Below are 12,870 nucleotides of genomic sequence, written 5' to 3'. Positions count from 1 at the left end.
GAACTAGACCAATTAAAGAATGGACTTATAACAAGCGCTTAATAGCAGCATCATAAATAAAGCGAATGTATACAGCATTGCGCGAGCAGCAATGGTGGGGTAAAAAGAGAGAGAGAGAGAGAGTAAAAGGGAAAGAGAAAAAGGGTGAACAAACAGAAGAAAAAGGGATCGCAAACCTTCAAGCAAACACAGAAACACACACAAAAACACCATTTGCGAAACGAGCCAACAAAGCTCTCACCTCACCAGTTTTGAAGCTTAATTCGTTTCGATCGATAAATTCACTCCAGCTACCGGTCGATCTCGCGCTGCAGACGAAATGAAACATCCGCAGCATCCGCATCGACCGTAAGGAAAGCATGCGCTCTCCCTCTCTCTCTCTCTTTTTCACTATTTCGAGGAAAAGCGAACCATTATATACCTTCAAACCCCGGACAACTGGACTACTAGACGAGAAAAGGGTGAAACGCGCAGCCAGGAGTAGCACGCCAGCACGATCAGCAACACTTTTCCGCAACCCTGAGCAGGGAAGAGCAAAGCAATACATAACGGCGCACGCAACCAACGCTGTAGCTCCGCCCATTTGCTGCAACGCCGCCGAGCCCGTATCGCAACAATATGGCGCATGCGTGTGTGTATGGGTGCGAGCAGCCCGAAACAAAGAGCCCCCGAGAGCTTTGCGGAGAAAAACTCGCCCTGCCTGTACTCATTCCGAGTTATGCGTTCGCTGTGCGCAGACCGACCGATCGTCATTCCGTCTTTGGCCGCGTGCGCCTGGTTGTGATCCATTTCGTGTGAGCCCTGAGTCTTGAGGGGTTTTTTTTGTTGTTGCGTTTAGTGTCAATCAAAGCAAGGTGCATCATTCGTGCGTAGGTGTATGTGTGACGTATCGGTGTGTGTGTGTACATGTAATTTTGTGAAAGCAGCAATTGTGCTTCAGCAAGTGTGTGCGCGTTAATTGCATCAAGCAATACTGTTTGGGATGCAACATCAACTGAAGATTTTCCTGTGACGTTTCAGTGAGTTTCGGAAAGGAAACGAGTGATTGCTATAAAACGAAAATCTATAACACAAGTGGAACTAGAGTAGAGCCCACCCGATTGCAGCTGTCTTAATGTCGGTGTGCGCGTGTTCCGTGCGGTGATGAGCGTTTGAAAAGTCGCGTACCAGTGCCCACAAAGAAACAAAACAAAAAAAACAACCAAAACTACCCGACAAAATTGAGTCGAACAAGCGTGCCAGCTGCCCCCCGACCGCCCCCTTCATGATCGACACGTGCCGCACGGAGGAGAAGGTGTTCAAGATTGCCACCAACTACAAGATGCCGACGCTGCAGCCCCGCATCGGTTTCAGCATCGACTCGATAGTGGGCAACACCACGCCGAAATCGCCGCCCTCGCCGCCCCACACCATCACCAAGCAGGGCGATACGGCGATCGGCGGTGGCGTTGGTGGTGCTGGTGGTGCTGTCCCGCCCGGCAGTGGCCCGGGCGTACGGACGCCCAGCCCGCTCGCGTCCGAGAGCTACTCGGTGCGGCTGAACCGGCTGCAGAGTCTGTCGCCGCCGCACAACTACAGCATCACCCGGCTGCCCGAGAGCCCCCAGAGCCTGGAAGGCAGTCACGCCAGTGTCCGGTCGCTGGAGGCGCTGCAGTCGCGCCTCTCACCCCCCGTCAGCCACACGGTTAGCCCGGGTGCGGTGCCACTCTCCCTCAAACGGCCACGGAGCTCCTCGCCACCGGTATCGCCACCGCCGCCGCCGCCCGCAACGGGCGTCGTTGGGCTGGGTGGTGGTCCGCAGGGCGGTGGTGGTCCGGTCCCGCCGGCCCACCCGGCCGGCCCGATCGTGGTCCCCGGTCTGCCACCCGGTCTGGTGCGCCCGTTCCCCGTCAGCCCCTCGCAGCACGCGCCCGGTGCACACCCTGCCCAGCCCGGCGGGCCCCAGCCGGAGCTGAAATCGTTGCCCCCGTTCCTGCACACGCCCGAGATGGTGCAGGCGGCCCATAATCAGCACTTTCTGGCGGCCCAGTTCCAGGCGGCCGCCCTTGCCCACGCCCAGGCGGGGCAGCCGTTCCCGCCGCATCCGGCCGCCGCCCATCTGCACAATCCAAATATGCCCCCGCGCGACAGCTACCCGCTCTACCCGTGGCTGCTGAGCCGCCACGGACGCGGCGTGTTCCCGATCGGCTTCCCAGGAAGTAAGTGTTTGTTTTTTAAGTATTTACAATCGCTCTCAAAAGTGCACAAAAATGCATCCACATCGAAGAAAAAGCGCGTCCTTTAAGGTACTTTCTTTGTCCAGTGTCTTGGTCTTAGTTTGATGACCGTTTAATACATCCCCGTCGGCATTTTCTACCGACGCGTGTTACAAACAGCTCTATTGCGATCCTCCTTATCGGAACTGGAACGGCTCAAACCGTTGTTTTGGCTTTGTTTAAGTAGCCTAATTTTGTTGACTCTCTCTCACTCTCTCTCCCTCTCTCTTTCTTTTCTCGACAAACCTTTTCCTAACATTCGCTACAGAGGGAAAAAAAGGGACTTTAATTGGAATCCCACCCGCGGGGGGAATCTATTTCTGATGACCCGTGGAAGATGTGTGTGTGTGTGTGTGTGTGTGTGTGTGTGTGTGTGTGTGTGTGTGTGTGTGTGTGTGTGTGTGTGTGTGTGTGTGTGTTTGTGTGTGTGTGTGTGTGTGTGTGCTGAAAAGGATGATGATGAAAACCCTCTACTCCCTTAACCTCTTGCCAGGCTTCCAGGAACTCCCAGAACGGTTCTGAGGTTTGGCCACTTATCTCGAGTTCGTTTTGGTTTCCCTTTTTTAAAAAAAAAACCCAATTTCCAACGTGTGCCGCTTCACACGATCGTTTCAAGCCAAAGCAAAACAATGCACCTTTCTCTCTTTCGACTCGTTTCGGTGTTGTGCTGTTGTGTATCGGAATGATTGTTGGAAAGTTGATTCTGATCTAATTAAGATACTTTCTTACCTGCCTGCCTTCGAGGTTGAATAGATGAGGCTGGGGGCCGATGGTTTTATGGCCACAACTCTACCCTTCTAGCAATAAAAAAACCCACCATGCTGCAACAGAATGTCCTCGCAAATGGTCGTGCTGCAAGCAATGCTTTACATCATTCGTTTGTTCCGGAAAATTGATGCGCTCGTAAAACTGTGACCATTTCAAGGTCTTTTTTATTTTATTTTACACTTTTATTGAGCTACACAAGTACATGCGGCCAAGCAGGAGGGGAGAAGGTTATAAATATTGTGAACAAACCCATCCATCCCGGTTTAGCAGCGAGGACAGCTTGCATGCTCTGTTCTAGCTTCCTTATAAAATAAATAATAAATCAACTAATTAAAAGGAAAACGCAGCGATGGCTGCCGTTTCAACAAGCTAACCAAGAGCTTGGGAGAGCGAAGATAGCTGCAAATGTGAAAGTGAGACGCAAAGGGGAGGAAAGATCGAAACACTTTCAATGTGTTATCGATGTCGTGTGCATGATTCGACAAGCAGCTTCCGATCGGGCTTTGCTATCCATTGGCTTCCACGAGCTGTTAATAAAAGCTCATTTATCACTAATTTATCACCTCTCTCTCTCTCTCACTGTGCACGAGGATTAACACTCAACGAAGTTGCCAATGTATCGATACGTCCGACCGTTCCGGTTCGGTCTTCAATGCACTTCACCCCCCAGTTCCCCCGTCCCACAGCGCGATCGCGCCCACAACGTGCGCTCGTTCCTCATAATTTCATCGGATGCTGGTGCAATAAATCGAATTCCACAATTTATACGCATTTTAACGACTACGTCCGAGGGGTTTGGATAATTTATGCCACCTTTTGTTACACATACACACACCTTCCGTCCCGGACCGCGACTGGGGTGCTCCAAGGGGTAGCTCAAGCTTACCACGGTTTTGCTTTTGCACGTCGTTTTTCTTCCCTCTCTTCGTCTGTCTTACACTGCCTTTTTGCACCACCCAAACATCTCTCCCCGCAGGCGCTTGTTAGTTTTGTGTGTGTGTGCGTCTGCCTTACATGATTTTCTGCTCTTGTTTTCTCCACTCTTGCTCGCTGCATCCTCCAAAACAGGCATAAAATCTTAGCCAGGCTCCCCAAAACAACAACTCCCGAAAAATGCTCTCCTTTTCGCTTGGGGTAGGGAAATTTTTGCTCCGGCTGCTCCGGTGGAATTTTAAGTACAAAATTACACTCAACGCAGCGGAAACACTCCCCACCAATTACTCGCACATTAAACCAAACAACACCAACCGACACACACACAGGGAAGGACACATGCGTGGCAAGTTGTTTACAAAATTCATGAAGTGCAAAACATGTGACCACTGTTGCGCAAAACGACCGGGTGTGTGTGTGTTGGAATGTGCAATGTTTCTTGTTGCTAAATTATCACATCACTTCTTCCGCCCTTTTTTCCAGTTTGAAAAGCAAACTCATAAACAGTTAGGACATAAAGGACGACAAGCCCAGCCCGAAGGGGGAAAGGGAGAATCCAGCCGTGCAAATACTATTGCAAAAAGAATTGGAAAAAGGACCCACCCGGGATGCCACTTTTGGTGTTTTTGGTGGCAACTCCCAACTTCCAAAAAAAAAGCAATTATTATGCATCCACTTTTTCGGAAGAATGGGATAATAAAACTTTTCCATGCATTTATAATTATCCTCATTTACCTACTGCTTGTTTCTGCACTGTTTAATGAGCTGTAGTGGCAGCTATCAAACGAAAGTGTTTCAGAACACCCCCCCCCCCCCCCCGAAAAAAAAGACTCTCCCCATTCCCTTCATTATCGAGCATTCAAAATAATAAAAAAATACAAGAAAAAATCATCACCACAAATGACGAGACCTTTAGCCGGAGAGACGGGTCCTGCGTCTGCCTGCCTGCGCCTTAAATCAAGCCATTAATTTATGGCGATGAAAATAAATTAATGAGATATTTAATACCGATATCGTTCAGGTTCCAAGACGAGCGCGACACCCTTTTTCTACTATTCCTCCTCTACCCGATCGGTGCGCTTCTCCGTTCCCAATGGTTCCCCAGGCCCCATGTGCTTTGCCCGACAAGAGAAAAGAACCCCGCACCACCTGGCCGGTTGGGTGGAAACATGAGATCCCAGGCTCGGATCTCGTCTGCTAACGCCACAAACGACAGCCTCGAACAACAACAAAAAACCAGGGAGGGAGGCCCAACGATCCCAATCTTTCGCGCAGCTTCTCTTCATTCATAATTACACACGACACAGCACAGCACAGCGAACGAACGAACGGGCGAACACGCAACAGGCCGAAAAAGATGCGGGATAGAATTGAAGAAATCAAACAGCTTCTTCTCACTCGATCACGCAGCAAGCAGAAAACGCACCCAGAAAAAACGAATCATTTTGCGCGAGGCTTTTACGGTGCAAGCTTGATCGGTTGGATAATCCGTTGGGCAGGCTCGAAACCATCATCATCATCATCATCATTGCCGTCCGTCACCGCGATCGTGTATGGTTGACTAACAAATTGATCTACCCCACGGCTCGCCGCGTTTTCGGCTGCGGCTGCGCCTCGCCTGCTGTGTCGCGCCCGATCGCTCGCAAACGCTCGTTAATTAATTATGCACTAATTTAGTTCCTCGGGTGTATGCTGCACAACGAGCATCGAACCGCAATGTGCCCCTCTCCCCCCTTGACGCACCGGTTCTGGTGCTCTTAATTGCTTGTTTTTTGGAAGGTGTTTACGTGTGCCGGTGCCTGTCCGTTTGAAACCGTTTGCGCATTGTGAGGTTGTGCAAACGTGAAGTGCACATCCGGTGGCGCCCAACGAAAAAAAAACAAGACATTAGAAGACAACTACAGCAACACGCAGAAAATGGCATGCATCGGATAGAGGGGTAGTAAAAAGAACACCCCGATGATGATGAAATATTCATTTGTGCAGCGTGCAGTGCCGCAAGTACATCAAGCACTGCGTGGAGTGGCTTTAAAGTGGTGGACCTGGATGGAGGACTGAGAGTAGAGAAACAAAAAAAAGACAATAATAAACTCATAAACAGGCCAAGCAGAAGTAACAGATAGAGGAGAGCAGCAAAGAAGCGGAGAAAAAACGTACCAAAATATTGTAGAGAAGAAAAAACGCGATGCATGATAAGGACGGCTTCATACTTCAAGACATCAGAAAAGCGGTCGAACCACACCAAACAAAAAAGTAACATAACCAAGCAGCAAGTGTATGAAACTGAGCAGCAGCAAAGCAAGCAGCAAAGCCAAGGATGCGAAACGTTGCGGTAGAGGTGAAGTAGAAAAAGAAGCAGAAGAAAAAAATATGAATTTGAAATGAACATGATCTTATCGAGCACCGGACTCATTGTTCTTAGCACTCACTCCGGGGCTCATGGGCACGGGACCAAGCAAATCAACGCGTGCTGAAAACGCTTGCGAGAATCAGGCATGAAGAAAAGACGCAAGAAAAAGTGAAACCAATCATTAGATCACACGGATAACCGGCGTGGCCGTACGGCTTCGGAAATCAATCATTTCCCTCCCCGCGCTGGATCGAGCCTAATTAAAGTGACATGTATATGCGCACTAGAATGTGACGACGAACCCTCCAGTGGCCACGCGTGATCGTGCATGACATATCGGTACAATGTGTTTGCTTTTTTCCTCTTCTGTTTTTGTTTTGCAAGTGACAAAACTTGCTACCAGAAATCGACTCCACACACTCAAACATATATCATGGTAATTGCGATCAAACTACACTGCACAGGAAGCTCGAGTTGGGGGGGGAGGGAAAACAAACTTGCCTAATGATCGCACTCAAATCAACCGTGCTCAAATGTTGCACTGCACTAACAATTTCGATGGCGATGGAAGTGGGAGCTCAAAATGGGTGGTGCGATTTAACGCAAACACCCTACACAACTAATGGCCCCTCTGTAACAACACAGCACAATTGACGGAAGGCGGGCAGAAAAAAAACGACCATTTCAAGCGGTTCCAACCGAATGGCCCACGGTGCTGGTGGTGGCGGTGGAATTGAATTATCTAAATTAACTTAATTTTCAACTTCTCGCCTAGTCGCCCGGCCCGACATCGGCCAACCAGCGGGGCGGAGGGCAGCGATCGCGAACCCTTTTTTATGTATAGTTCGCTACAAAAAAAGACAACACTTCATGCGGCGGCTTTCGTGCCCACCAGCAAGCGATCGAGCGATCGGCTTTCGGTCTCTTTCTGTTGCCGTTGTGCTGTGGCGAACGGAGAGAAAAAGGGGCACCCCTGTTGTATCGAGTGACAGACCGTGACACACACACACACACAAAGTCACAGAGAGCCGGCGGTTCCGGAAAGGTGGTCGCGATCGCGTCACAGTGATACGATTATTTTAATTGAATTACACGCAGCAGTTTCAGCAGGTTTCAGCCGCTCAATGGCGTCGACAATCGCGCGCACCAGTAAACGGGGCGGTTGGTTTCTGTATTTTTCCACCGTTGTTTTGTTGTTTATTGGCTACCACTACTGCACTACGACTGGCTACGACTACGACTTGCCTTCACCAGCGCCATTGCTTGGGTTTTAGTGTATAGTGGCCGTGGCGTTTTTTTATCGGTGTTGACGCTGCCCGCTGCCAACCAAACGGCTTTACTGCTACAACTGCTTGCTGGGGGACACGTTGCTGTGTGTTTCGTATCGCGGGTGGAAAATGTATTAATTAGTGTGTGCTGCGAGTTGATTAAAAGGTAATTACGCTCTCCCGGTCGGTGGGTGTGTGTGTGTTACACTTTGCAAGCGTTGCGGCTGTCAACCTCCGCTATAGCGGGGGAAGGAAGGAAAATGCGAACACACGTAAATCGAGTCATGTTGATTGCATTTTAATTGAGCGAACAATTTTAACCTCCCATGACACTGAGAAAGAAGGGGGAGAAATCCGACAGTTTAGGGTAGAGAAAATGGTGCATTTTAATGCAAATGGAGTGCGCATCTACGCGCCACTAAAAGAAGCGTTACGCGTAATCCGGCTCGAAGGACCAAAATTTAATTTTTATTGCTTTTTGTGACAACAAATTGCCATCTCACCTGTTTTCTACAACGCCTTCCACTAAATGCTCCACTAACTGACCATAAAGGTATGTTAAGTTTAACCTTACTCAATAGGGGGGAAAAGCGGCTAGCAGATGCATCATTTGCAGCGCTTAAACTCACCCAAACACAGCCTGTTAAACAACTTCGACCAGCCGGCTCTCTATAAATTGGACGCCTCTTTCCAAGACGGTACTTCCATTAAAAACTCATTTACACATGCAAGGCGGAAAACAAACGCACGCTTGCTGTAGCGCTCTGGCTGTTCCCCATCCCAACGGTCCCACGGGCTGTGAACAAACCCCTCCACCCTTTGCGAAAGTCCTTTTTCGCGTCTATTTATGCTCCACGGCGCACACATGCACACAACTCAATAAGCTTGCGGGAGCGGCACCAACACCCCTACCCCTCAAAAACCTACCCCCCCTACCTCAAAAACAACAGCCAGTGTGTGCAAGTGCAATATATTTACCCGTAATGATATATAATTATTTAATTACACGTACCGTGAACACTAGTTTGTGTGTTAAACGTACAAGAGCGCGGCCGTTGGGGCACACAAAGCAGCTGTTGGCACAAATGTTTCACACTGATTGCACCTACACATCGAAACCATGCGTGTGTGTGTGTGTGTGTGTCTGTTCCAGTGTGCGTTTCCATTTCCATTCCGATCGCCCCTTGTTTTTCCCTTGGGTCCTGGAATCTACCTTCTACCCGCGCGAAAACATTAGCCGCCTCATCTAGGCTACTTACGCGGCAGCGGCACTTTCGCTAAAGCTTCTCCGACCGAGTGTCACGTGTCACCTCTTCAAACCTGCATACTGATAATCTCTTTTCTTCTCTCTCTCTCCCTTCTACCGACAGACTACCTCATACCGTTCCGCAAGTCGAAGCGCGTCCGGACCGCATTCTCGCCCTCGCAACTACTCAAGCTGGAGCATGCGTTCGAGAGCAACCACTACGTCGTCGGGGCCGAACGCAAGCAGCTCGCCCAGAACCTCAACCTCTCCGAGACGCAGGTAAGCATGGCACAGCCACGGTGGGGGGGGGGGATTTTCCCGTAAATCCAAACTAGCGAAAGGTCCTTTGATGTCGTCCTGTCCCGGGAAGCCCCACCAATGGGTGCTGGGGATTAGGGAAATATTGGATAAAGCTTTATATGTGGCTCAGCAGAGGCAGGGCACAAACTAGAGCCTTACTAGAGTCATTTATAAGGGAGCTTATTAGGGGGCCGCCGCCATTCTCCCGCGCGCTAAGCAGGTCGCTCAGCCAGTGTAAATTAGATTAAATTACATTTATATCCCTACTTCAGTGCATAATTACTACAACGCTCGCACGCTCGCTTGCCGGCGCTGGCCAGCCGTGGTTGGTGCGTGATCATTTGGTTGGCTTGTAATTTCCTCCCCCTCCTTAGCGGGGCGTGAAAACACCAACGTCATACGCGATTGTCACCTTGTTCGGGTGTTCAATTGTGTCATATTACGCACCAACCAACGCGCCGTGCTGACCGAACCGTTGATTGACAGCGTTTGAACAGACCGCCATCTTTTTATAGCAACACTCGCAGAGCAAGCATTTTAACTAGTAAATCTTAAAGTTATCCTTGAACAAAAAAGTCTCTTTCTGCAATTTTATTTCATGGTTTTAATGGTTGTCCTTCCTTCGTTTGCTTCCAGGTGAAAGTGTGGTTCCAGAACCGGCGCACCAAGCACAAGCGCATGCAGCAGGAGGAGGGCGGTTCCGGCTCGGGCAAGTCCACCGACGGCGACCACCAGAATCGGTCCGCCTCCAGCCCGACCGGCAGCTGCGACGAGGAGGACGACGAGGACGAGTTCATCGACATGGACGACTGTCCGAGCGATGAGGAAAACATGCACCACAATGGCTAAGCCCGCACGCCACTGTGCGCGCCCGTTTCAGTGCCAAAATGGCGTCACAGCCGTGTCGCAGAGTAAAGCGGCTTGCAAAACCAGTGTACCAGTGATTCACGTGTTTCCACTAACTTTGGCTCCCCCGCCCTTTGGTGGAACAAAGTTAGTGCGAGATCACCAAACCCCACGTCAAGCCAACGCAACCGGAGCAAACGGTGGAGCAGATACCCGCTCAATTGCATTGCAGCGAAAGTATTGAAAGTATTATTATTGTGTTTTTTTTTTCTTTGTACATTTGTGAGTTAGAATTGCTAGGAAGGGGCTGGCACTACAGAACGGAAAACAGGGGACTTTAACCCACACCCGCATTACCATTAGGGATTTGTTTGTTTTTTTTTTTAGATGCTAACCTTTATCTCTTGTACATAGGGCAGGCTGTAGGATAGTGCAAAGCGTGTTGCGAGAGCAGAGAGTTTTATTAGTCATATATAGTTTTGGGGGATCCATGCCCTTTACCGTGTACTGCTACTACTACTACTACTACTACTATTACTCCTATTTGTGTTGCTAACTGAGAAGATGTAGCAAACCACTTCATACGAGGCTAACGATGCGTTTAACGAGCAGAAGTAAGAGAGAGAATTAGGGCGTTTGGTGTACATTGATTACGATTAGCACTAGAGTTCCATGCAGCTCAGACAAACGCCGATCTGCCACACAATCATGCCAGCAGAAGGTGGCAGAGCCGATGGTTGAGTGTCCTGTAAATTATCGGAAATATTTAATAAATGTAGCTATAAAAACGAGTACTATAAGGCTGTAGTGCAAAACTGATACCCGAGATACCCGAACACAATACACCCAATTGTAATCGATCGTAATAAATATTAAACAAAGCATAACATTCCGTTTGTCAGTTTATTGGATTTTGTAGGACAAAAAATGTATTTTTGCTTACTCTTTTTTCTACTCTTTTGACATCTCTTTCGCAGTAAAGGGGGCTTTTATGTTGTACATCAATTTATATTGTGTCCATTTTTGCTTTCTACCGTTTTGCAGCACACTTTTGAATGTTTTTGACTCAATTTCCCCTCCTTATCTTCTCTCGTTTTGCCACTTTTCTATTGCAACTTTTTCAACGCCCAAATGCACCCGCGATTAACAACCGGAAACATTCAATTGAATTTCACATCTCTCCTCTTCTTTTCTTGTCTTTCAATTTTCACTTAAGGATGTTCTGTTTTCTGCCATTCCTTGTTGTCGTCTTGTTTCGTTTTTTGCACTCCTCTGTTCCCAACAATCAACGCCGATCAGCTCAAAACGGCTCAAATGCAGCACGAAACCACCAAGTCATTAGTACCGATCGACACCGTTTCACTTCGTTTCGTTTAGCGAGCCGGCTCCAGGACAGTGCTGCACTGCACTGCTCCCCCCGGGGTGTGTGGTGGGGCGGAGAGGACCTGAGCCCTGGCGGCCATTCGGGCCTGAACATCATTTTGTGCGTTTAAAAGCACATTTCATCAGCAAACGAGCCTGATAATTCCCTTTGCCTTCTTCATCGGTTTTACAACGCACTCTCCCATCCCCCGCTCAGTCTGTCCCCTTTTTCCGGACCCTACCGAACGAGACCTACCTAAGGGGCTACCGTTTTGGTTCAATTTGGTAGTGTAAAGAAATCATCCATCGTTTCACCACTACTTGCGGAGACAACTGCGTGGCGTGGCACAATGCGTCCCCACTTACACTTACACGCATCATCGCGAGTTCTCGGCCCCAGCGGGGTGAGCTGGGGTGGTTGGGTGGCTACAAAACTTGCGCCTTTTTGCAGCAGGAATGCTTTCGTCCCACCTCCTCTCTTTCCGTTGCGTTCGATGGTGCTTGTTGCTTTTGCGCCTCGAGCACACCTAAACAGATCCCATTTTGCTGATGCCCGATTATCGTCAAGTACGCAAAGAACGATTACCAACACGCACACCGTGTGCCGGTAGGCGAGGGAGGTAGCGGGAAGGGAGTGTTCCCTTTTTTAAGTATCTCTAATCATCGACACTCAGAGAGAGCGAGAGAGAGAGAGAGACGAGCCGCCGTTTCAAAGATTTTTGTACTGTTGCCTGCTCGGCCGGCACCGTTTAGGCCGCGCGAAAAAGGATGCTTGCGGAGGTTTGCGCAAAAATCGCATCGCAAAAGGGAGCGAAAACTAACACACACACACAGTTACATACACACATACATGTACGCACTCTCCGCGATGTGAGGGAAACTATTTGAGCTTATTTTCGTTCATTATCCACACTTGTTTGTAATTTGTGCGAGAGAAAAAAAAAACCTTAAGCACCCTTCGTTAGCCCATGCGCTCTGTGTGTGTGTGTGTGTGTGTGTGTGTGTGAGAGAGAGGATGTGGGGAGAACAAAGTGGGGGAAGGGTGGCAGTTGTTGAACGAAATGTTCGAAAATTGAACAACCAACAACAGAAATCACTTGCCGCTTGGACCGCTTGGAAGTTTGGCTGGTGGTTCGACGAAAGCAAATGTGCCCTCGGGGCGGGTGGAGAGCGCCGTGGCCAACAAATCGTGCCCGGGAAACTCGTAGCTAGAGTGGGGGGGTGCTGTTGAGGAGAAGGATTGGTTGCGTTGGGTTTTTGCTTGGTACTATTGCAAGTGTACCGAAAGGATACGAACAGGTTGTGGAATTTCAGCACAATTGTTGGCCATTTTTTTGGGACTGTTGAACAGCTTTTTGTCCAAAACTTTGTATGCAATCTTTTTTTGTTATATCTTGTCATCTTATCGTGGTGTATAAAAGTTGATGAAAGTGTCCTTTTATTTAATTAAATTTAATTTAAAAGATATAAAAATGTATACATTTAATGAGCGATTTTGTGTGTTTTATTTATTTATTTTTATCAATTTATTTTTGTACTATA

General features: G+C 48.8%; 1 protein-coding gene across 1 annotated transcript; it reads left to right on the top strand.

Annotated features, from left to right (window-relative positions):
- Positions 1-711: 711 nt before the first annotated feature.
- On the top strand, positions 712-10,853 carry LOC120896900 (homeotic protein empty spiracles-like). Its single transcript, XM_040301410.1, has 3 exons — positions 712-2,198; positions 8,945-9,099; positions 9,757-10,853. Exons 1-3 carry the CDS (start codon positions 1,265-1,267, stop codon positions 9,967-9,969), a joined length of 1,302 nt encoding a protein of 433 aa, XP_040157344.1. The 5' UTR covers positions 712-1,264; the 3' UTR covers positions 9,970-10,853.
- Positions 10,854-12,870: the final 2,017 nt, after the last annotated feature.

The sequence above is a fragment of the Anopheles arabiensis genome, chromosome 2 (assembly GCF_016920715.1).
Source record: "Anopheles arabiensis isolate DONGOLA chromosome 2, AaraD3, whole genome shotgun sequence".
Lineage (NCBI taxonomy): Eukaryota > Metazoa > Arthropoda > Insecta > Diptera > Culicidae > Anopheles > Anopheles arabiensis.
This window is presented reverse-complemented; position numbering and strand designations above follow the sequence as displayed.

What these genes read in the sequence shown, in the direction of transcription:
- LOC120896900 (XM_040301410.1), top strand. Translation starts at nt 1,265, where the DNA reads ATGATCGACACGTGCCGCACGGAGGAGAAGGTGTTCAAGATTGCCACC. An exon ending in CCCGATCGGCTTCCCAGGAA is followed by an intron (nt 2,199 to 8,944) that starts GTAAGTGTTTGT and finishes TTCTACCGACAG; the next exon opens with ACTACCTCATACCGTTCCGC. An exon ending in TCAACCTCTCCGAGACGCAG is followed by an intron (nt 9,100 to 9,756) that starts GTAAGCATGGCA and finishes GTTTGCTTCCAG; the next exon opens with GTGAAAGTGTGGTTCCAGAA.